The 25,817-nt window shown below is 41.6% G+C and overlaps 1 protein-coding gene across 10 annotated transcripts in view; it reads right to left on the bottom strand.

The window, feature by feature from the left end:
* The window catches only part of ITPR1 (inositol 1,4,5-trisphosphate receptor type 1), a 234,033-nt gene that overhangs the window by 127,221 nt on the left and 80,995 nt on the right, over positions 1–25,817 (bottom strand). For 8 of the 10 annotated variants that reach the window (XM_033925743.1, XM_033925747.1, XM_033925749.1 and 5 more), the window contains 13 exons: positions 21,545–21,732; positions 15,067–15,202; positions 14,839–14,893; positions 13,983–14,148; positions 13,544–13,711; positions 13,382–13,453; positions 13,024–13,161; positions 8,103–8,228; positions 7,783–7,983; positions 7,435–7,686; positions 5,703–5,828; positions 1,461–1,589; positions 990–1,016 (listed from right to left, as the gene is read on the bottom strand). In XM_033925743.1, the coding sequence (XP_033781634.1) occupies positions 990–1,016; positions 1,461–1,589; positions 5,703–5,828; positions 7,435–7,686; positions 7,783–7,983; positions 8,103–8,228; positions 13,024–13,161; positions 13,382–13,453; positions 13,544–13,711; positions 13,983–14,148; positions 14,839–14,893; positions 15,067–15,202; positions 21,545–21,732 (1,784 nt within the window). The remainder of the gene's footprint in view (positions 1–989; positions 1,017–1,460; positions 1,590–5,702; positions 5,829–7,434; positions 7,687–7,782; positions 7,984–8,102; positions 8,229–13,023; positions 13,162–13,381; positions 13,454–13,543; positions 13,712–13,982; positions 14,149–14,838; positions 14,894–15,066; positions 15,203–21,544; positions 21,733–25,817) is intronic. The other 2 variants (XM_033925746.1, XM_033925748.1) reach the window with 1 other exon arrangement.

Genomic DNA, 25,817 nt, shown 5'->3' with positions numbered 1-25,817 from the left:
TTTGCCAACAGGTCTGAACTGTTGTAGCCTTACTTTCTGATCAGTGCCTGGGCGCTGATTGCCTCAGGCACTGGCAGGAAAGTAAGGTTTGACAGCTCAGATGCCTCCACACAAATTAAAAAAAAAACAAAACCCAAATCTAAGATCAGCAGGAGAGAGGCTTACTTTCTCCCGCCACATGGCACAATCCCCCAACACTACTACTTACCCCCCTAACCCTCAGTGGGAGAGATGCCCATTCTCTCCCATCGCCCAAAACCCCAACGACCCTCCCTATCATATTCACAAAGTCCGGCTGGAGGGATGCCAACCTGCTCTGACTGGCAGGCCCACCTCTTACAAAATAGTGGGCCTTCCCCTTCCCAGTGCATCCTGGGAATCACCACGGAGGGGCCTAAAGCTCAGACTGGTCCCGGTGTTTAAGGCCCTTCCTAGGTGTTCTGAGAATCTTCCTCTCAGTTTCTTATTACTAGAAGAATCAGGTTTAAATCTCTTATTCTCCATAGTCTAAAGTACCTTGCAGACCTACGCTATGAGATAAAGTTCTGTTGCTTTGTTAATAGCCAGACTAGTATTTATAAGGCATTCAGTTTTTACCTATTATACACCAGAAATGTGAACTTAGTAAGAGGAAACTCCAAAGCTTGGCTCTAGGCAAGAGCTTCAAAGCATTAAACTCTCCAGATAAAACATGAGAAAAAAAACCCAAAATTTTGGAGCAGAAGATCCAACACTGTTATGTCTTATATGGCATACCAATGGGGTGTTGGGAAAGGAGAGGGGCTACAAGTCTGAGGTGGTGAGATTTTTCATTGTTTGTTTGCAATTTTAACACTAGTTCCCCATTTCTTGTTCCCACATTGAGGTCTATGGTATTCCAGTGAGTTAACAAGCCCTACATGACCCAAGTGTCCAGAAGTGGCAGTTCTCTTCCAGACCAGAAACACAACCCAAATCCAGCTATGATCTGAGTCAGCAACTAAAAATACCTCTTTCACTTTGGCCAGAACCGATGGCTGTCATGAGAAAGCATAAAAACAGCTGTTACAAAGTAGCAGAAAAAGTGAAATATATGCAGTACTTGCTGGCCACCATTATGACAAAACCATACCATACCATATAGTTTCTTAAATCCCACAATTTTCAGAAAGGAATCATTATGGCTTACAATAAGATTGAGATCAGTTATTACATTAGCAATTAGGTTCAAGTAAGCATATTGGATAAAAATCAGTCAATTATAAGGAGACGATTGAGATCAATTAGCAACTGGGTTCTAGAGAGTGCATTATATCCATGGTAGTTGTAACATGCAGTTCCTTCTCCTTGGACAACAAACACAAAATAAGGAAGCTCAGCCTCTGTACTTGCAGGCCACCTGACCTTCCCCCACTTAACAGCATACTTTGAAAGCATTATTAAAATACGTTTTAAGTTCCTTGGATATTCAGATTTTTTACCTGTAAAGTGGTACTCTGGTCTGAGAATGGAGAGCTGAAGAAAGTGTTCACAATGCCCATCACAGTTTCTGTCACATATCTCTCAAGGATCACATCTGCATGCTTGCGGTCACTTGTGTTATTGCACACCTAGGGACAAAGAGTTAACCTTGTGAATATCATGAAGGCAGCAGCAGAGTAGCCAGACAGTCAATTTTGGGCGGGCCTGAGCCCAAACTGGACAGGCACACTCGGAAACCTCTCTGCCCACACACACAGTAGGCCTGCCCTGGAGGAGTGTGACTGCACACAGGATGAGATCTGCAGGGCCACCAAGTGCCCAAGTTGCATTGGGTCATGAAATTAATAAAATGATCTCTTACTGGAGAAACTCTCACAAAAGCATTAGGTTAATAAGCATTCATTGCTTCTAAATCTAGCATAGGGTCATCAAGTGCACCACTGAGCCCTGCCTGCTCCCCACCTCCGGAGCTGGGGCTGCAATAGATGGCAAAGCACAGTTAATTATTTGCACACCAGGAGTTATTCTTCTCACATGTGGGTTACATCAGCCACGGAACCTGGTACAGTGCATTGCCATTTTAAGCTTTTAGCAACTTTGCGACTGCCCGCACCGCGCATGTGCGAGTGCCTTCCCACCTGACTTTGGCTCGCTGTACTTCAGTTCCGTAAGCAAGCTATGGTCCTCCAGTGCTGATATCATTGGCCGAAGCTGGGATAAAACTGCGTGCCCCAGGACACAGCTGTGTGGTCAAAGGGGCTTGCCAGGCTTCTTTGGAGCCCCTTCAGAATTCTCAATGAGCAAGAAACGTTTGTTCTTTGAGAGAATCTCATTAGTAAGCAGAAAGTCAAAGGTCCTAGAAAGTACTGCAGATCCAAGATGGTGACTAAGACGGATGTGTAGCGCTGAGCTCCGCGCTACCACTGCCTGAATCTTACCCACGTATAGTTTTCCATTGCTTTTTTTTCAAACCGCTTGCTGGTTTGCTCGGAGGTGTGCTGTTTTTGCTGCACAACCTCAATTTCCATAGCGATGGGCAAAAAGAAGGGAGTGACGCGACCAGGACCTCCGGCGGCCGCAACCTCCAAGCCGATGATTTAGATGACGCTGGATCGATGCGTCTGTTAACGAAGGCTCCCCAGACTTCGGGAGGAAAGCTGAGTGAATCAGCAGACCTTAGTGTAGATCGGGTTTCCTTGAGCCCGATCCAGACAGGCTCCTTCCCAGCCTGGGAGCAGGAATCCTACACTGGAGGAGGTGGGCCAGCTGTCCCAGGAGAGTGTGAAGCTGCTAAGCCCCGGAGGAAAGGAGGGAGCAGAGAAGAAGGGAAGACAAGCTCCCACGCATCAGGATTAACAACGCCCGATGTAGGAATAGGTGAGATCTTGCCTGCTTCATTTGAACAGTTTGGGGGGATTATTAAGCCTGATAAAGTCAGTATGGATGACCTGTGGAAGGCCATAGCCACTATGGACTCCAACCTTAGAAAAGCTATTGTGCGGTCTGACTGTGCTAATACTAGCTCCCAGGTTAATGCACAAGGAGTAATTCTGAGGGAACAATCTGTAATTATTAAAAAACATGAGGAACAAATTTCTCAAATAAAATCATTAGAGACTGAGATTATCAAAGAAAGAGTTGTTATCCAGAAAAAGTTAGAATATATGGAGAAGAAACAGAGAAGAAATAATCTGTGATTATTAAATTTTCCTCAATCTCCGGTGATTTCTCTTTGGAAATGGTGAGGAAATATCTGAAGGAGATTTTGTTAATCTCCGAAGGAGGACTACCGCCAATAACAAGAGTCCAGAGTATTTCCACGGGTACTCAGAGACAAACAGCTTCAACTCCAACAAGAGAACCAGAGATACAAGAGAATAAATTAGACCAGACAAACTTTCTGGAAAGCTCCTTGGATATAACAGAGAGAATTACCCTTATAGTGACATTTGCCCTGGAGTTTGATAGGGATTTAGTTTTTCGTTCTTATTTTCGACACATGAAGGACTCTTTCCTTGGCTCAACTGTAAGAATTTTTCCCGATATATCTAAAGAGACAGAAGAAAAGAAAAGATTTCCTCTCTTACCGCCCAAGGGCAATTGCCTTGGGGCCGTTATTTATTTTAAAGTTTCCTGTTAAATGCTGTGTTTCATTTCAAGGGAAAATTTTCTTATTTTATGAATCAAAGCAATTGCTAGAATTTATTATAACTAGAGAAGGGGAGAATGGCTATGTCCGCAGTATAACGAACCAGCTCTCTGGGGGAAGAGATCATGCTTTCTAATCTGTCTAAACAAGATGTATAATTTATCCCATTATTTTTATATACCTTGTTCTTGGATCTTATTTGTGGATTAAATAATTTGATTTTTTATATTTTTTTCAACATGTACCAACAGAGAGAGTGGTTGATCATTGGAACAAGCTTCCAGTGCAGGTGATCGAGGCAGACAGCGTACCAGACTAAGAATAAATGGGATACCCATGTGGGATCCCTACGAGGGTCAAGATAAGAAAATTGGGTCATTAGGGCATAGACAGGGGGTGGGTAAGCAGAGTGGGCAGACTTGATGGGCTGTAGCCCTTTTCTGCCGTCATCTTCTATGTTTCTATGTTTCAACCCAGAATAGTCATTGTGACTTAGGGTGTTAATTTCCAATCCCCTTGCAAGTTTATTTTCTTTGTTTGTTATATTAAAGTTTCAATAAAAATAAAGAAAAAAAAAAAAAAGTACAGCAACTGATGGACTGATGTGTTAATAGTAAGAGGGTTTTCTTAAGCTTTTCCAGCTTTATAACTCCTCCTTGTGAAGGCTTCCGAGAGAACCCTGCCCCCTCCACCTGATCCTTATAGATATTGAGAGTCTTCAATCCCCAATATTTCCTCCGAGTATGTTTTGCTCCTACTGTGTTAAATATTTATAGCACTCAGACTGTTAGGAGGGAAGATCCTGAGGAAGGAGCTTTTGAAGTTAATTCCAAGCTGACTGGAGAGAAGTGAACTACTTTTCTTAAATCTTTTCAGGATGATATCATTAAAGTCTCAATCGGAGAAAAAAATGATTTTGAAATTGTATTTTTCTAAAAAATTCCTTTCTTGGATAGAAGTCAATGCAAGTATGCTGGAATGCATTTCTGGACCCGAGACCTCATGCCTTGGATACAGTGGCTAGATATTTTGCTTAAGTTTCCCTGTAAAACCCTGGTAACAAAGGAAATAAGTCTTCAACCCAACTCAATTAAAGATTTTTCAATAAGAAATTTTTCTAACTAGATAATTAGGCTTTTCTGGTTAATTTGGGCTAAGGAAGTAAAGCAGGATTCCTAATTTAAGATTTGTTGTCCAATTTTGGATTCTTCTGGTAAGCTGTTCACTTAGAAGGCTGTTCAGTTTCTCCTTAATGCGTGCTGAAATTTATACTGCTTTTATAATGGTTTCTTTTTCATGTCAGTTTTTACGTTTTCCCATTTTTTCTTAAAATGAATGTGAAAATTCATTTATAGAAATTTTTAAAAGAAAAAGAAAGACACAGGAACATTAGGTCACAAGTGATTCCATATTTTTACAGTATATTCTCAATGAAGGAATAACATCAAAACAGCCATTCAAAAATAAAAAATATGACCACGTTACCCCCTCTACTGAAAAAAAAAATCCCATTGGCTCCCCATCCCCTACAGAATCACCTACAAAATTGCCTTACTCACCTTTAAATCTCATAAAACCAGAGAACCAGCTTTCATCGATAAAATGCTCATTCCACATACGGCCAGAATCCTCAGATCTACCTCCTAACATCTATTCTTCGTCCCTTCACTAAAGACTATCAGCATGCGCCGTTCAACAATATTTTCAGTAACTGCCCCCCTCACATGGAACTCCCTGCCCCATCATATCAGAGAAGAAATTAACATGGATAAATTCAAGGGGGCCTTGAAATGTTTTTTGCTCAAAGACACTTTTGAGCACTGACATTAGCTCACCTTTTTCGCCCTTCCTCTTGTTATTCCCGTTTTGTTCTTTTTTCTTGATTTTATTGTAGTTTGACCCTTTCTCCCCTCATTTGTTTGTCCATCTTTGTCTGTGTCTTTGTAATTTTTAACTTTGTATTACCATTTTTATATTGTAAGTCGCTTAGCATTCAAGATAGGTGATTAATCAAATATTTATTAAACTTGAAACTTAAACATCTGATTTAATTATGTATTCTATAGTGAGAAAGATACAGGGACCTCCTTACCCTACAGATATCCACAAGAAAGTTCTCAAAGAGTTTCCACATGTGGTTACTGGTGTAAATCTCCTTCATTTCAACCTCTGTGTCCACATAGCAGTGGTTCAGGAAATTGATGTAAGCAACTTTCACCTAGGAGAGGAAAACTGCATTAACACAGGAATGTTTCTCATTTCTACCTGTTCTTAAACAGATTTGTCCTTCCTGAGCTTCTTGGAATACAGGCTCTGTTGCAGAACATTCAGCCTCCATTACCATTTAACGAATCTTTAGACATTGGTTCATATGTACATGTAGCCAAGTCACTTATTCCTTATCCTTACTCTCAGGGATACAATTCTTGTAATTAACAGTTTTGGAACCCCCTTCCTCCCTTACCTCACTAAAAGCGAAGGATAGCATGTTTTTAGCTTTAACTCTTCCCCTTTCTCAGAAATTCAAGGCAAATTACATTCAGGAAGGGTAGGTATTTCTGTCCCTAGAGGGTTTATCATCTATATTTGTACCCGAGGCAATGAAAGGTTAAGGAGGAAATGCTAGAAACAGTGCCTAAACTTAGGTGCCGATAGGCACTCTACCGGCGCCTAAATAACAAACGCCACTTAAAACGGCAAAAACCAGCACCATTAAGGTGTCTAAATACTGTCCATGCCAGAATCGTGCCTGTGTAGGCGCTTTAGGCCACTGGATGCCACTTTTGGTAACAGCCACGCCCATAGTGGCATTCGGAACTCTAAAGCGCCTACATTGGCACAATTCGTGACAAAGATAGGTGCCAGAAATGTAGGCCAAGAAAACCCTGGAGGCGCGAATCTCCATAAGACGCGGTCGTGTGATTGATACGTGATCGGCCGATATCGGCACCCTATAGAGAATCCGGGCCTAAGTGACTTACATAAGGTCACAGAGAGCAGCAGTGGGATGGCTTCTCAATACACTACATGAAAGTTGATTAGTTTTTTATTGTATTTTATTTTGTTTTATAAGTCCAATTGTTCTGTATGTTTTTGAATTATTGTGCATGTTTTGATGGTGGAATCCACTGAGAATTGTTTAGATCAAGAGAAATAATAAACATTAATATTCTGCAATAATCACAAAAGTTCAATGTGGATTCTAACGAAAGTAACCAGGGGAAAAAATCTAGGAATTTACAAAATATTTAAAAATTTAATCCTCTAAATATTGACCAATACATTTTCAGTTTATTTCTAAACAAAGTTTCTTGTTTCCTTCTTGATTTTATTTGGCAGTGAACTCCAGATCTTTGCTTACAAATATCCCAGTTTGATTAAAATTAAAAATAGAAATTGAACTCTGCTAAAATAGGACAGCAACATACAGTCATTCACGAGAAACATTGACCTTCTTGTCTTTCCCTCAGAATGAATCCATTTACCACTCACCAATTTATAGTCCTTGGGAAGAGGGACCACAGTAACCTACTTTCATCTAAAGCAAGAGGGGCTCAATGTTGGTCCTTAATGTCCGCAATCCAATTAGGTTTTCAGGATTTCTCCAATGAGTATGCATGCATGCATTGTATATTCGGGGGTTTGAACAGAAGACGGAGGAGTGGTTTTCGCTGTATGTAATTTGCTGGGGTGGGGGGTGCTAAACAGAGAAGTTTTGTGACAGGTACTTGCCATGCATATTCATTGGAGAAATCTTATCCCTCTTGTTGGATAATTAATGGAGCCTACTGTTCAGGAATTGCTGCCCCCTCGCCTCACCTCACCTCAGGAATGCAGTCCTCGTGAGTGACCACTCTGACAATATCATCCAATGGCAGGAGGGAATTGCATTTGATCTCTGTATATACATTCTTGCCCTCTGTGCAAACAGCCAACAGCTCCACCAAATGGATGTGGTACATGAGGGGACTACTCTCATCCATCCTGTCCCTCTCTGATCTCATCATCTGCACCAGCGTCTGGAAAGAAGCTCTGTCATTGTAGAAGACCAAGACATCTTCTCCTGAATTCACCAGCTGCAAGAGAAGTTCCTGTTACACACAAAACCTTCACCAATACAAGCCAGCTCCTATTCCCCCATCTCTCTGCCATAGTAACCTTCATTCCCTCACCTCAGCCATCACTATATCTTGACACTTCTTGATGAACTTGCCCTCAGCTTTGACAATGGTTTGCAGGAATTTGATGTACTGCACACTGCGGCCATGTGTCTCAATACAGTGCACAAAGTGCTGTATAACCCGCTCGTTAATCTCACTACACAGTTGGAAATTATTCATAAAGATGTGCTGCATGGTCACTGCCTCCAGGATCTATAAAAGAGGAAACAAACAAGTCACCAAGTCCCCTCTTAGCGGAAGGACCAGCAAGAGGTTGCTGTGTATGACCAGGACCACCTGTTTAAAAGCAGAAGACATGCCTGTACCCTTACCCCAGGAGTCAGGAAGAGGTTGATGTGTTTGTGCAGCAGGGCCTGATTCTGTGGATTCCCAGCACAGAAATTCTGCAGGAACTCGTGGGCCAGTCTCATTATTTCTTGCATCCGGGTATCTTCCGCCTGTACAGAATCAGATAGAGAAATCTCACCGAGAAGCCAGTCCAGGACATTTTGCAGGGACGGAGAAGGGTTATATTATGGAACAGCAGACAAGAATCTGCTCTACTCTCAGTGGCTGAATTCTACATGACCATAAGATGGAAGGATTTAAGAGACCACCATAAAGGCAATAATGCCTGAATGTTAGGACTTCATTGTTCAATCTGTGCATTCAACAGTCTACAGACTTATCTAAGGAGTAAACAGTGTGCTGGGATATATGAGGACAAAAAGTGGACATATACTACCTGATATTCAGCTGTATTTAGCTAAATAGCACTAAGCCAGCTATCTCCCACTGAATATCCCAACTAGGTCACATTCATTAGCTGACTGGCTAAGTTTTGTGGCCAGACAGACCTACCTGAAAAGCGGCTCCATCATTGGCTGCTATGACTTAGCCAGCCAGCTCATGAATACTGAACTTAGCCTGGATACAGTACCTGACAATGAATTCAGGTTAGCTGTTGACCACAGGAGGTAACTACTACTACCAATTATTTCTATAGCGCTACCAGAGCTGTACAGAGTCACAAAGAAAAAACAGTCCCTGCTTGAAAGAGCCAAGACAAGCAAGCAAACAGGATGTCATGGGTACAGTTAAGAATATAGTTAGAGCGTCAATCGCTCAACTAGTTTATATGGCATTTTAATATTAATCAGCTTATTTGCATAGCTGGATTGAGGAATGAGCAATCGTTCAGAAAATCAGGCGATGAGCTGTTGTCTGCATCCGGTTGGCAAATGTGATCGTCGCTAAAGCTCTTAAAACATCTAGGCCTCTAGGCTGCCTCTCATGGTCTGAATATCAGGCCCGTAGAATTTTAGAAAAATCACCCCCATATAAAGCAGTTGCAATCTCTGAATTAATGCCCCAGGGAAAATTACATGCAAACAAAATCCTGTGTGTGTTTTGATTTCATTAAATAGTTCAAACTTTGCAGCAGAACACATTTCAGAAGAAAGTGGTATAGCCACACAAATTTTTAAATTAAGACATCCCTCTATAGGTTCAAAATAGGCTCTATAGTGTTACCTATCTGGGAGGGATAAACTGGTTGGGGCCTTTAAATGACCAGCTACTAAAATAAAGACCCTCTGTTTTGCAGGTAAAGAACAGGATTCTGTAGCAAGGTGTTAGAAAAGGACAACAAATTTGCATATAGGTACTGCTAATATTTAGTAAACAGAAAGGAAATATTCTCAGCTGTTGGTTTTCTTTCTTTTAGCTCTATCAGACTAGTCCAAAGCCTGTAGGAGGTGCCCGTCAGCCAGCAGATACAGAAAGACTAAAGACTTATGGCCCTGACCTATAAGGGCACCTTGCTTCCTTAGGCTTTTAGTGGAGAGTAAACATAAGAATAGCTTTATTGGGTCCACCAAGCCCAGTAGCTTGTTCTCACGGTAGCCAATCCAGATCACTAGTACCTGACCAAAATCCTAGGAGTAGCAACATTCCATACTACCGATCCAGGACAAGCAGTGGCTTCACCCATGTCTTTCTCAACAACAGACTATGGACTTTTTCTCCAGGAAATTGTCCAAACCCATCTTAAAACCAGCTACGCTATCCGCTCTTACCGCAACCTCTGGCAATGCATTCCAGAGCTTGGTTTTAAATTTATTTCCCTGTAACTTCATCAAGTGTCCCCTAGTCTTTGTAACTTTTCATGGAGTAAAAAAAATGATTCACTTATACCCGTTCTACACCATTCAGAATTTTGTAGGCTTCAATCATATATCTCTCCTCAGCCATCTCTTTTCCAAGCAAAAGAGCCCTAACCTTTTTAGTCTTTCTTCATACGAGAGTTCATCCATTTATCATCTTGGTCACTCTTCTTTGAACCTTTTCTAGTGCCGCTATATCTTTCTTGAGATAAGGAGACCAGAATTGAATGCAATACTCCAGGTAAGGTCACACGATGTAGCGATAGAGGCATTATAACATTCTTAACAATTTCTAGCATCCTTTTTGTTTTCTTAGCCATCGCCACACATTGGGCAGAAGGTTTCATCATATTGTCTACAACAAAACCCAGATCCTTTTCTTAGGTGCTAACCCTCAAGGTAGACCCTAGGATCCGGTAACTGTGATTCAGGTTATTCTTCTCAATGCGCATCACTTTGTATTTGTCCACATTAAATTTCAACTGCCACTTGGATGCCCAGTCTTCCAATTTCCTAAGGTATGCCTGCAATTTTTCACAATCTGCATGTGTTTTAACAACTTTGAACAGTTTAGTGTCATCTGCAAATTTAATCACCTCACTCATTGTACCAATTTCCAGATTATTTATAAATAAGTTAAATAGTACAGATCCTTGTGGCACTCCACTATTTACCCTCCTTTGAGAACAATTACCATTTAACCCTACCCTCTGTTTTCTATCCAATAACTAATTCCTAATCCACAACTGAACTTTGCCACCTACCCCATGACTCTCTAATTTTCTCAGGAGCCTCTCATGAGGAACTTTGTCAAAAGCTTTCTGAAAATCTAGATACACTACATCAACTGGCTCACCTTTATCCACACCTTCAAAGAAGTCAAGCAAACTGGTGAGGCAAGATCTCCCTCGGCTGAACCCATACTGACTCTGTCTTATTAAATCATGTTTTCTACATGTTCCACAATTTTATTTTTTATAATTGTTTCCACTATTTTGCCAAGCACTGAAGTCAGGCTTGCGGTCTGTAATTTCCCAGATCTGCCCTGGAACCCTTTTTTAAAAATCAGTGTAACATTGGCCACCCTCCAATCTTCAGGTACTACAGATGATTTCAGTGACAGGTTACAAATCACTAATAGCAGGTCAGCCAGTTCATGTTCGAATTATTTTAGCTCCCGTTGAAGACAAAAACTGGCTGAACCCCAGAGCTTAATTATTTCTAAAGTGCTACCAGACGTATGCAGTGCTTTAAAGTTTCACGAAGATGACAGTCCCTGCTCGAATGAGCTTACGATCTAATCAAGATAGACAAACAGGATGCTAGGGGAGCTACTGGCTGGGGTAATTAGCAACAAACAGTGGGGAGTAGAGTTATGAGTTAAGGGCAATCTGCTGCCCAAATTATCCTCGGACTTACAGTTTAGATGAAATCCTTGACGAGGTGGTAAAAGTATTTCCCTTGATTTCAAAGTCTGGAAACTGAGCCAGCTGGCTCCGTGTTTAAGTAGGAAGACATTTTTTAAACTAACAGAAAAGAAAATCACTTAAAAGTGATTGGCAGCAAAGGGAGGGGGGAGGATATCTCAGTTTCCTCAGAGATGTTTCCCATAACACCAAAAAAATGTCCTTTTTTTGTGTTTTATATTTAATTCAGTAGTGGAGTCTCTTCCTTTTCTCAGCTGGGTACCAGTTCTCCAACTAACCCAGGAGATGCACTGCCTGCCAGTCACAGATGACCGCCTAGGGCCGAGCTCACTAGTCTCCTAGCTAACAGACAACCCACAGGTTCTGGATTGCTCTGGTTAAGGACACGAAGGAATATTTCATCTCAGTCCGGATAATTTTTTACATTTCCTTTCACCTCATCAGTTTTCCCTTCTTTGATTTCCATTTCCTTTGGTCTCCTCTCATACTCCTCTGTATATCACTCATAACATCCTATTGTTTACCTCCCAAAGATGTCTGCTTTCACCTGCTGCTGTATCATCAAAGCTTTCCCTTTTGCCTTCCTCTTGCTGCTGCTCTAGCCCACAACTACCCCCTACCCCTTACCAGCAGCAAAGCCTTAAAGAGTGGGGATGGGGTTGAGGAGAGTAGCACACATTCAGCTGCAGAAAGCAGAGCCTCTTCACAGTCATCTTTCCCCCTACTCCCAGCTGAGTACCAGCGAGAACTATCTTGGCAAGATGAAAATGATTTGAGGCAAATACAATATTATAAATACTGGAAGGCAATGAAAACAGAGGAAAAACCCTCCAGATTTTGAGATCTCCACACCTGCGTTTCGCATGATCACTATGGCACTGGCTGGCCACATGATTTTTGAAAGGGAAACTCTGTAGGGATCTGGAAGCCTGTGAAAAATACAACTGATTTAAGGACTCCCATTCCTTAAGGTGCAGGTGCACATCCTACGAAATGGAGCGAAGTTTGGAGAGAGAGCGTTTAAGTGTCTGATCCCTGCTTACTAACTACAGTCACAAGGAGAAAGTGACACCTGTTCCACTAGCTTCCGTGTATTTAGATATAAGGGAATGAGGCTTTGCATAGAGCCCCAGCAAAGAGGCAAAATGCATTTCTAAATCACTAAGATGCTGAGACTAGTGATATATAAATATTAATAAATAATAGCATCATTAATAGCATCATTTCTCAAGCTGATCCTGGAGTAGCCAGTTCAATTTTCAGGATATCCACAAACAGAATGTATGAAAACATCAGTATAATGAAGGTCTGTATATAAAGTCTCTGTTTCTCATGCATTCATTGCAGATATCCTGAAAACTGGACTGGCTAAGGGGTTACTCCAAGATCAACTTGAGAAATACTGAGCACAAGTATTGCATGTCCATACCAGCCTGCAATCTCCCACAATTCAAGAGTACTAGAAATATTAAACACTGAGCAGCCTCATCTTCTGCAGCATTTTTCTCTCCAAGAGCTACCTAGCACCGTGTCAAAGTAGGTACTCAAAGCCTTCTAGCATTCCACTGCAAGGAGACGTTTCTACTTCTCATCTTTTCTAAGAAAATTAGAATTACAAAACCATGCATACGAGGACAATCCCAGACTATGATGAGCCTTACTTTCTCATAAGGAATCTGTAACAGCTCCAGGACCACGGTGTGGGCCCCCATGTTTCGCAAGAGGCGTTGCTGCTGTTTTCGACTCTTCCGGACTGAAGCATTCTCCTGGACACAGAGCTTGCTCAGACGGATCAGTATCTGTAAGAGACCGACATTCAGCTTCCTGTAAGCAGGCCCTAGAAAATCCAGACCAAAACCATCAAGCATCAAGCCGTTAACATCACTTATTGTTTTAAAAGCAGATGAAAAGTTGGCATTATTGATGAGCACTCTCCTACTCTTGTCAATTCAGAAACCTTTCCAGTCGGGTTTTGGGGAGGGGAGACCCAATGCAACCAACAGGGCAGGTGCATCTTACCTCCCTCACCACACGGTAGTTATAGCTACTAGTACTTTCTTGCTTCTGTGTCTTACTCGATCCATGGTTCTCCTAAAAATGAGAACATATAGTTTGTCAGTATGGCTCCCAGACAGCTTAGAATGGGGTAGGACAGTGTTAAAAACAGTAGAAGTTCATTACCTCTTTCTTGTGTTCATTGCTGTTGGATGTTGTATCAAGAGCTTCATCTGGACCCTGACCTTTGTACACCCATAGCTCAGATTTCTCCACTATAGATCGCAGCTGGTCCAAATCATGTTTTATCTGCTTGTAGTTATCAACATCTTGGCTGGTGACAAGCAGTTGAACCTTTGGTGGAAAGAATTCTGTATTGGTACATAGCTCGACAGATAAAAAAATGGAAGCATTTAATTGGGGTCAGAGGAATCTGTGACATTTCCTAAGGGATTCAAGACAAAGTTAGACAAGTTCCTGCTGAACCAGAACGTACGCAGTTAAGGCTAGTCTCAGTTAGGGCACTGGTCTTTGACCTAAGGGCCGCCGCATGAGCAGACTGCTGGGCACGATGGACCACTGGTCTGACCCAGCAGCGGAAATTCTTATGTTCTTATGGACCTACCTGTTTGAATGCCTGCAGGACCTCCTGCCTCTGGCTGAAGTGACGGAAGAGTAGCTGCAAAGCTCCCGACACCAGGGGTGGGTAATCATGCATTGTGAGGTGAAGTAACACACGTAAGAATGTCCTGCCACCATGATCATCCAAATCCAAGGCCATGTTCTCCTCACTGAGATTGGAAACAGACTCATTAATATTTCAGTTCCTCATTTCAACCTCATTCACTGTTGGTCCCAATTTTGCCAACATCTATCAAACACTGAGTTGCCACCAGGCAATATAGCCAAGGGGGTCCCTCTAGTTCAGGGGTCTCAAAGTCCCTCCTTGAGGGCCGCAACCCAGTCGTGTTTTCAAGATTTCCCCAATGAACATGCATGAGATCTATGTGCATGCACTGCTTTCAATGCATATTCATTGGGGAAATCCTGAAAACCCAACTGGACTGCGGCCCTCAAGGAGGGACTTTGAGACCCCTGCTCTAGTTGCTGCCGACAGGAGTGTGTTCCCATAGGTAAGAGCTTTTGCTAGGAGGAGCCATGAGAAACCCAACTAGCAGGAAGGAGTTTTGTTTGTTTACGTCAACACAGCTTTTATAACGGTTGGCACAGCTTACAAAATTTTGTGTTAATTGCCTTCAAATCATCTTTAAAGGAAAGAGAAATGTTTCTAATACTATTTTGAAGCCAGCATAAATACAGGAAGGGGGGAGGAAGGTGGCACTGAAGATAGTGTCATTACATATGGGAAACTCGGGATATATCTGCGATATAAAAGTGTTACAAGTTTGCAAATTTGAGAAAAAGGGCTATGAACATGCAAGCCTGGGAAAAATGACAGACTAAGAGCCCCAAATACTTTCCTTCCTCCAAAGATGCCTTCAGCTTGTTCTTCAATGTGTTCAAAGTCAAGGACACCTGAAAAAAAAAAGCACAGTATAAAAAGCAGTTCTACAGAGCTCGGTCATATACTTACTGCCCCAAACTCAGCTTTCCTCAGACTCCACATATTGTGACCCCAAGCTGAGTCATGCCAATGACCTGAAGTACCCTGACATTTCAGGCCCTTCTCTCCCTTGTATGCAACTGACCTGGTACAGAGCTTGGTCCATCCTGGCTGCCACATGTTGCAGAGTCTAAGGCCTGTGCATTGCTTTCATCAAATTCACATTTAAATATACAGAGAAGGCAAGAGATCCGATAGTCCAAACGCACATTTAAAATGAACTGAAAGATAAGAAAAATCAAATCCACTTACAGTAGAGGAACCGCCAGCACCTGGATGGCATAACAGGCCAAGTCTTCAAAACATTTGTTAGCGTAATCAGTACCCACATGCCTTTCTTACTTTCCCTGAAAGTCTACAAAACCAGAAGAGCCCTGATGAAGTCTCAAAATGTTCACCCAAGCCTTCTCTTGATGAGACTTTCAGTTTACTCAGATGTAACGCAATTTTGTATGGTGCTATGTTCATTTTAGACTTTTAATTAATTTAGTATTTCTTTTATTTACTGTTGTAACCAACCTAAAACTGGAGATGATGCAGGATGTATTTTTAAATAAACAAGCTAAGGCGACATTAGCTGAGGCTTTTTACATTCTCAGAAAGATGACCACCAGGAAAGCATGGGTAAGGGCTGATGGCAGTGGGCAGCTTTACAGTTCCATAATACTATCAGCAGAAAATGGCAACTAAATCCCTCATTTTTATTAGGGTTAAAATATTTTAGATTTAACTCATACTAGGTACAGAAGTATTGCTCTATCTCTAGAGGGTTTACAATTACTAAAGCTGCATTAACATGTTAATACATTACTGGACATTTAAACAACTCTGTCAGTGGGGCTTATTTACAAATTACTCAGGTTAAATGCAAAATATGCACCAATACATTAATGCAAGTTAGTAAACCTAACCCTAAAATTGTACCTGAGGATATGGAAAGCAAAAGTGACTTGCCAACAGTTATAAGAAGCATCAGTGGAATTGGATGTGGCTTTCCTGGGTCTCAGCTGCTGAAAGACTGAGTGGTCAGACGGCCGTGTTGAAAAATGTTGCATTACCAGGGAAAACACTTCATTTACCAATTGTTTCTCAAACTGATTTCAAATTCTTTTGTTAATTTTCAAGGTAAATGGGATAAGTCCTGAATATCTGCCAGAGTGTCCAGTGCTTTGTAGATGGCTTCACTCCCTTGTAAGTTTCCCTTTTTGTAATCTATACAATCAAATTTAAAATGCATTAAAATAGAAGGAGTTTAGTGATCACAGACTATACTTTCAAAGTGAAAGAATTGTAGGAATATTCAAAAAAGCCCATAGGAGGGGGCACTTAAGCAACCTGGGCCAATCAGAGCCCTAGGCCCTTCCCTGGCGCATCCCAGGATGCACTGGGGAGGGGAAGGCCTGCCATTTTGAAGAGGTGGGCCTGCTGGTTGGAGGGGGGTAGGCATCCCTCTGACCAGCTTTTCTAAACAAGGGGAGGCAGGTGGGTCATCTGAGGCTCAGGGAGTTGTCAGGGGAACGACCATGGCTGCGGCAGGAAGGAATGGGCATCTCTCCTACTGCTGTAGAGAAGGGGTGCTGGTGGGGGTAAGAAAGGGGTTGCCTGGCAATGGGAGGGAGTAGGCATCTCTTCCACTGCTGGGGATGTCAGGGGTTGTTGCATGACGGCAGGAGGGAATCGGCATCTCTCCTGCTGCCGGAGGTTGGGTTGCTGGGGGGGTGTTGCTTGTCATCAGCGGTGGGAAGGAGTGTGCAAGCATCCCTCCTGCCCATCTTCAATTTGGGGTCTTTATTATTTTCATGTTTATTCTGCGCATGTGCCGATCGTTCTCACAAGTGATTGGCACATGCAAATTTAACGATCCTCTACAACTTTCCGGGGATTTGTTCTGGATTCCACCCTTTCTATGACAAACCAAATCAATAACATATCTAAAAAATGTCATTTTAGTCTACGGATGTTAAGGAGGGTTTGTTGTTTCTTTCATCACCACCACCTTTACTGTACTGGTTCAGGCTATAATACTAGCTTATCTGGACTATGTCAACTCCCTTTATGTTGGTTTGAGTAAAGGTAACCTGAAGAGATTAGAACTTATTCAAAACATGGCAGCTAAAATAATTTTCGGTAAAAATAAATACGATCATGTCACTCCACTGTTGAGATATATTGAAGAGTTCAGTTTATATGGGATTTATATGGGATTTTTTCCCCACTCTTTCCCTCCTTCTTTTAATTCATCGTATGTAGTCTACGAGATATATACATATACATAAGTATATATATATTTCCATCTATTAAAGAGATTCAAACATTAAAACTTTCACATTCTTTGGTATTTACTATGGTGAAAATCTGGAATGACCTTCTCCAGATATTAGAACCCTCTCTTCATTGACTCATTTTAGAAAAAACTTAAAAACTTATCTGTTTATGAAATATCTTACAGATAATTAATAAAATCCTTTAGCTGATAAGTGTATATTGATATCTACTGATCTTTCGCCTCTACTACCATTTTTCTTTTTTTAATTAAATATAACAATTTATAATACATACAGTATTCTAAAGCAATACGAGTCCACATCAAGGAAAAGAGAGGAAGAATTCTTAGAGATTTTAGCCATCAAAGAAAGAAAAAGAAAGAAAATATATACTGCCTATAGATAACTTATTATTAAGTTTTTGTTTGAACATCCATCTCTTTATCTATCAGGAATTTCTCCAACTGATCAGGTTTAAAAAAAGCATATGAAATATTTAAATAAGTAATCATACATTTGGCAGGAAATTTTAGGAAAAAAATTGCTCCCAAGGATAATACTTGAGATTTCTACTACTATTTTTCAATCTCTTCAAGATTGGGTTTTGTTAACCGGATCGAGACCCCCGGTATATAAGACCAAGGATTGGATTAGATTAGAACCTCATTTGCATGCGCAGTTTAAAGAATGACTCGCCTTTTTTAAATCATTACAGTAGTACTTGCGATAGCTGCCCGTCGGATTTTACCGCAAACATTTGAGAATCTTCACCTTAGTGCTTACAAACGACGAAACTGTTTAATATTACAGTGGGTGACCATCTGGAGATCGCACCTTCAAAAAGATATAAACACGATGGGGTTGGTCCAGAGGAAATCTACTAAAATAACAAGTCTTTATTTATATACCGCAAAATGCCTTTCGGTTCGATGTGGTTACAGAAAAGTAAGTACAACAAAGAAGAAAAAAAAATTTTAGCATTAAAAATTAATTGAGCCATTTATATGAAGTAATAAAGCACATAGACTTTCCCTATCTGTCCCAGATTGGGGTCACAATTTAAGCTAAAGTGCCTGAAAAGTATTGGTATGAACTATAACATAGTAAATGACGGCAGATAAAGACCCAAGTGGTCCATCCAGTCTGCCCAACCAAAAATGCTCCATAAATTAATTTAGTTTAAATGGTCCTTTTTCTTGGATATTTCTGGGCCAGAAACCCAGAGCCCTGCCCAGTAGGGTGCTTAGGTTCCATCTACTGGAGTCTCCATCAAAGCTCACTCCAGCCCATCTTAACCATCCCAGCCATCGAAACCCTCCCCAGCCCATCCTCAACTGAATGTTCATATACAGGACACAGGCAGTGCAAGTCTACCCAGTACTGGCCTTTTTCAACATATACCATTATTTTCTGATTAGAGATTCTCTGTGTTCATTCCATGCTTTTTTGAACTCTTTGTCATCGTTTTTTTTTTCTCCACCACTTCCCTTGGGAGCGCATTCCAGGCATCAACCACCCTCTCCGTAAAGAAGAATTTCCTAACATTACTCTTGAGTCTACCACTCCTCAACCTCAAATTATGTCCTCTGGTTTTACCATTCTCCTTTCTCTGGAAAAGATTTTATTCTACATTAATACCTTTCAAGTATTTGAATGTCTGAATCATATCTCCCCTGTCCCTCCTTTCCTCTAGGGCAGTGGTCTCAAACTCAAACCCTTTGCAGGGCCACATTTTGGATTTGTAGGTACTTGGAAGGCCTCAGAAAAAATAGTTATTGTCTTATTAAAGAAATTTTGCATGAGGTAAAACTCTTTATAGTTTATAAATCTTTCCTTTTGGCTAAGTCTTAATAATAATAATAATAATAATAATATTGTAATTTATAGCTAAAGAGACATATGATCATGAAACTATTTTATTTTACTTTTGTGATTATAATAAACATACCGAGGGCCTCAAAATAGTACCTGGCGGGCCGCATGTGGCCCCCGGGCCGCGAGTTTGAGACCACTGCTCTAGGGTATGCATATTCAGGGCTTCCAGTATCTCCTCATAAGTCTTTTGGTGCAAACCTCCTGCCATTTTTGTCACCTTCCTCTAGCCCGCTTCAAATCTTCTTATGTCCTTTGCCAGATACGGTCTCCAAAACTCAACACAATTCTGTAAGTGGGGCTTCACCAACAACCTGTACAGGGCCATTAACACCTTCTTTTTTATACAGCTCAACATCCTTCTGGCAACAGCCACCATCTTGTCACACTGTTTCTTTGCCTTTAGATCTTCTGACACTATCACCCCAAGGTCCCTCTCCCCATCCATGTGCATCAGCTTGTCACCTCCCAGCACAAACAGCTCCTTCTGATTTCTAATCCCCAAATGCATTACTCTGCACTTCTTTGCATTGAATTTTAGTTGCCAGGTAGGTATTAGACCATTCTTCAAACTTTTGCAGATCCTTTTTCATGTTTTCCACTCCCTCCTCGGTGTCTACTCTGTTACAAATCTTGGTATCATCTACAAAAAGGTAAACTTCTCCTTCTAACCCTTCGGCAATGTCGCTCACAAACATATTGAACAGGATCGGCCCCATCACCGATGTCTGAGGGACTCCACTACTCACCTTTCCTTCCTCTAAGCGAATTTCATTAACTATAGGTAAGAAGTAAGATGAATAAAAAAATAAGAAGAAAATCATCTCAAAGCACAGCCTTTAGCAAAGGCAAAAAGAGTAAGATACCTAAGAGGGAAAGGGTATGATATTTATCCAAGCATAATAAAAAGAAATAAAAGAGAAAGAAATAAAACGGGAAGGATAGCAGAATGTAGGAAAAAAAAATGAATAAGTAAAATAAAGTAAAAATTAAAGATTATCCCATCAGTCCTAGCGTTGCAAAAGGCCGCTGATTCACTGAAACGGTTAGAAACTGGAGTGCAAGTCCATCAAGGTAGGAGGGGCCTAATTATCTGAGACTGCAGGCCAAAAGGAGAAGGCAGGCCACAAAGATCTCTCAATGTCCACAACAGCAGGGGAGCGGCACACAGCATCTCTGGACACTTCGCACCGTTTCCATATCCACCAGGCGTATCTCAACCCCACCAAGAGTCAGGGGGATGTCGGAGTCCCGCTGCAACCAATGAAAGAAAAGCGGCAGGACTCCACAGCCATCCGCCCGCCCACCCAAAAGTGCAGGGCTGGGTCTGACACTATGACCAGCAATAGGGGAGAAGTGGCGAATCTCTTATCCTCTGCACCATTACCTCCCTGATCACACTGGGTTCACTCCTCCGTCAAGAACAGAGAAGATCGCCAACACCACCAGACTCCAGAGAGGAGAACCACAATCTCTTGATGAATCCCAGGTTGGCCTAGAGTTCTATAAAGATCCGTTTAGGAGATGTGGTGGTATTGAGATCTCAGTTTCACTCCGATCAGAGTTTAAAATAAACAAAATTAACTCAGAAGAACAAACTAACATAAAACATGAACCAAAAATACAAGGAAGAACAAAATAGGTCATGGGATCGATCCCAGCACTGCTCCTTATGACCCTGGGCAAGTCACTTAATCCTCTATTGTCCCAGGTACAAAATAAGGACCGGTATATATGTAAACTGCTTTGCATGTGTCACCACAAAAAGGGGTTATACAAGTGCCATCCCCTTCCCTCTTTCTTATGAATTGATACTTTCCCTTTTCTGTCCACAATTATGTCCTCTCATATGCATAGAGCTCTCTCTCCCTTTAATTATTGGCGTTCCTTTCCTACCTGCTAGTGTAAACAGTACATCAAGTGATCAATAACAAACATATTGCAAGAGCACACTTTATAAGATCAGAATAACCATTGACAACTACTTACAATCACTTTAAATATACAATTATCACGCACTCTGTACAAATACTCTTGGAGGATATATATCCCGCATTCTTATAATATTCTTTGCCAATTTCTGTACTCTGTTTTTTATTGTTACATGATGTACTTTGTTTTCCTTTTCTTCATTATTCAATAAACAAATTGAACTTAAAAAAAAAAAAAAAAAAGAATAACCACATCGGAGCTCTTCAGCACGTTTAGACTTTTGCTTCAAATTTGAAAAACGGAACTAATTCAGGTTTGCTACGATAAGTGAGTATGATAGAAAAATGCTTAGATTAGTAAACAAACTCCTATTTCAATGTATTTTGAATTTAGGATTCATTCGATTAAAATAGTATGAGAAAAGTGGTTCTTTGTACCAACTGCTGAATTGTAGTGCAGCAGAAAATACCATCCTAGTGCCCCCTCTGTTCGTACCTGCAGTATCTCAATGATCTTCAATTTGGTGTCCATAACCAGAATATCCTCTTTCTCTGGCTCCCTCTGTTGCTTCACGCTACCTTGTGGAGCTGTGAGAGGGGTGAGGGGCAGGAACCCTCCACCTCTCAGGACCACCTGAGTCATCAGCTCTCCGACACCATGGATCGAACGCATCACATTGCTCCCTTAAGCCCAGGCCAGGAAGACAGATTCGAGGAGAGGGAGAGAGAAGGTTCAGGATTCAGTTCCTCAGTTAGTAACAGCTTTACAAGCACAGTGTGGAATCACTATAAAGTATCAATCACATGTTTCATGAGACAACACTCCTCAGCTCCTTGGGAAATATCAGAAATGCAATACTACAAACATGGATAAAGTTGAGCCAATTTATATATAGCTGGCTTTATACAAAGCAGGTCACAACAAACAAATACATACATAATCAAACAACAAATATCTTGTAAAAATATCTACATTCCCATTATACAAAGTTGAGCTATCCACTTCAGAAACGCAAGTGCATAGAAATAGCACACCTACAAAATAAGGTTGATTCCCTTCCTAAAAGTGGGGAATAAATGTCTATGTCCTCACAGATCAATGTCAAGATTAACCCCTGCTACCAAGCACACTTAAGTCTTGGCAAATTGCTCTGAGCAGTGTTCTTCTGGAAGGATTTGGGGGAAGATGCCCTTTAATCCCTCTGCAGTTTGTCTCTCCCCCAAAAGCCAAACTGACAAAAGATAGCAGAATTTCTGAAATGGCAAAGAAACATGCGTGCTGGTTTTCAACCCATTGAAATTTGAAGGGTTTTGCTTTCTGCAAGGGATGTTTATGCTGAACACACTCAACAGCTTCCATGTTGGCAGATTTTTATTCTAAAACAGTAGTGAAACTTGAGAAGTCCTGACCTGAATGTCTCTATCAGCCCTTCCTACAATGATGCCGACAGCATATTTGGATTTTCCGAAGCTATTTGCTAAAGTCCCTCATGAAGAACTCCTCAGGAAACTAGGGAGTCATGTCACAAGAAAGCTTCACTATGGGCTGGAAACTGGCTAGATGAGGAAACAATGGAACTAAATAGTTCGTTTTCAACTGAAAAAGGGACATAAGAATATAAGGGATCTTGCCAGCTACCTGTAACCTAGATTGGCCACAGTTCAAAACAGAATACTTGGCTTGATGAACCTTCAGTCTGTCTCAGTAGAGCAATTCTTAGGTTTTTATCGTGTGATACTAGGACATTTAACATTTAAATGGCAAAAGAAATTTAATGCAGATAGGGAAGAAAAATCCCAACTACAGGAGTAAATACCCAAGGAAAAAATGATCACGGAGAATACTTTGAAATTTCTGTCTATACTGTAGCTGCCAGAAAGAGCAAATAGAAATGTCAGGGATTATTTGAACAAAACTGAGAATATTATGTCTCTATAGGTCCCTGGTGTGTCTGCACACAATTCGAGTTGTTACCTCCCAAAAAAAGGTTCAGAGAAGACCACTGCTATTCAATGTATTTAGATTCAATGATCTAGAAAACAGAGACAAAGTGCGAAGTAATAAAATTTGCAGACGACACCAAACTATTTAGTGGGGCTAGGACTATAGAGGAATGCGAAGATTTACAAAGGGACCTGAATAGACTGGGGGAATGGGCGACGAGATGGCAGATGAAGTTCATTGTAGAGAAATGCAAAGTCTTGCACGTAGGAAACAGAAACCCGAGATACAACTACACGATGGGAGAGCTGCTACTGAGTGAGAGTACCCAAGAAAGGGAATAGTCGACAAGACAATGAAGCCGTCGGCACAGTGCGCAGCGGCTGCTAAGAAAGCGAATAGAATGCTAGGTATAATCAAGAAGGGTATTACAACCAGAACGAAGGAAGTTATCCTGCCGTTGTATCGGGCAATGGTGCGCCCGCATCTCGAGTACTGTGTCCAATATTGGTCACCGTACCTAAAGAAGGATATGGTGATATTCAAAGAGAGCGACACGTTTGATAAAAGGTGTGGAAAACCTTTCATACGCTGAAAGACTGAAGAAACGGGCTCTTTTCCCTGGAGAGGGGATATGATAGAAACTTACAAGATCATGAAGGGCATAGAGAAAGTGGAGAGGGACAGATTCTTCAAACTTTCGAAATCTGAAAGAATGACAGGGCATTCGGCAAAACTAAAAGGGGACAGATTTAGAACCAACGCTAGGAAGTTCTTCTTCACCCAACGGGTGATGGACACCTGGAATGCGCTTCCAGAGGGTGTGATAGGACAAGGTACGGTATTGGAGTTCAAGAAGGGATTGGACAATTTTCTGAAGGAAAAGGGGATAGGAGGATATAGATAGAGGGTTACTATACAGGTCTTAGACCTGGTGGGCTGCCACGTGAGTGGGCTGCTGGGCAGGATGGACCTCTGGTCTGACCCAGCAGAGGCACTTCTTATATTCTTAGCCCCCCAAATAATAAATGGGCTAGAAGAGCATCCTTATAAAGGGAGGAGGAACAGGTTAGGGCTTTTCAGTTTAGAAACATGATAAGAGATCTAGAAATTCATTGTTTCTCATTTATTTCAAAACGTTCTATACCACTCTGACAAGTACAGTCTAAAATTAGAAAATTAAGAAAGGAACTCATGGTAATAGGACAGTTATGCACACACAGAATAAGCAGAAAGAGGTAAAAGGGATAGGAGGCAGCTTAGGAAGGGTGTTGGGCTCACATCAAATGGTCATGGACATAGTCAAGTTTTATTGTCATAGGCTTGTTTAAATAACCGTGCTTTAAGTCTGACTTGAAACTTTTAAATGAAAGATTCTAGTGATGCTGTCCATGGATGCAAAGATGGTTTAACTTCTCAAAGACTTAAAGGACACTCCATGAAACAGCAGATCAAAAATACGTACTTTCAGAAAGCATTTCATAGAATTCAAATTAAGCTATTGACAGAGCTAGATGCACTAAGCAGGATCAGCAAGACTGTGTGGTAGAGAATGACACGGGGACAAATTTGTCCCCGTTCCCACAAGAACTCAATTTTTCCGTTCCACGAATTTTGTCGCTGTCCCTGCCCCATTCCTGTAAGCTCTGCCTTAACCGCACAAACCTCGAACACTTTTGATTTTAAAGTGTTTGAGGCTTGTGCAGATGAGGACAGAGCTTGCGGGAACAGGACAGGAAAATAAGCTCCCACGAGGGACAGGGAAAAATTTGTCCCCATGTCATTCTCTACCATGTAGGTCCGCTCCAATCCAATTTTTGGCTGATTCTAAAAGAGCTAGTGTGATGCACTAAAAATTTTGCATGCAAATAATTTGTGCGTAGGTTCGTCATAGTCCGTCTCTCCCGTCCAATTGATCACTGTGAGAGCGACTCACACATGCGCAGAGCCAGAAGAGTAAGACCGAACTGCTGAAAGGCAGAGGAAGCCCCGAAGCAGCCTTCTGCACCCACCCCACACACACATCCATCCGTGAGAAAAAATTGGCACTACCTCCTACCAACTGAGGACCCCCCCGTACCAGGCATCACCCCCCTGTACCATCCCCTCCCCTCCCCCCCCCAAAAAAAAAAAGGCAGGAGGGATGTCCACTCCTTCTTGCCACTGGGATGCTCCTCCAAACCTCCCCCTACCCCATTACCTTTGTCTGGAAAGAGTAGGAGGGAGGCAGCTCCAAAGCCTGCTGATCCAAAATGGCAGGCCTTCCCCTCTTTGGTGCATCATGTGATGCTCAGGGAAGGGCCTAAGGCCCTGATTGACTCAGATACCTAAGGCCCCACCCCTGTTTAAAAAAGTGCCAGTAAGACAGGTAAGCGACTTGTCTTGACCAGTCACTTTTATTGCTTGTTTTTATTTTTTGGGGGGTTCATCGCCAAGCAGTTAGTGCATCAATTGCTCCGGTAGTTTGCAAGGGGTTTTAATATTAAATAGCTAATTTGCACAGCTTGATCGGAAAATGGACGATCGAAGGGAAAAACACGCGGTGAGCCATTTTGTGCATCGGGTTGACAAATGCAATCATCACTAAAGCAGTCAAAACTGGTTTAGTGACAATCACTGACTTTAGTGCATCTATCTCATAGCGAGTTCAAAAGAGGTTTTGGACAAGTCCATAGAAGATTAGGCAGGTAGATTTGGAAAGTCGCAGATTATTCAAGGAAATGCATATGCTTTTTGGCATCTACCAGGTACTTGGGACCTGGACTGAGCACAATGGACCTTGGTCTAACTCAGCATGGCTTTTCTTTGGTAGATTAGCGACTTGCTG

This window comes from Geotrypetes seraphini, chromosome 17, assembly GCF_902459505.1.
Source record: "Geotrypetes seraphini chromosome 17, aGeoSer1.1, whole genome shotgun sequence".
Classification (NCBI taxonomy): Eukaryota; Metazoa; Chordata; class Amphibia; order Gymnophiona; family Dermophiidae; genus Geotrypetes; species Geotrypetes seraphini.
This window is presented reverse-complemented; position numbering and strand designations above follow the sequence as displayed.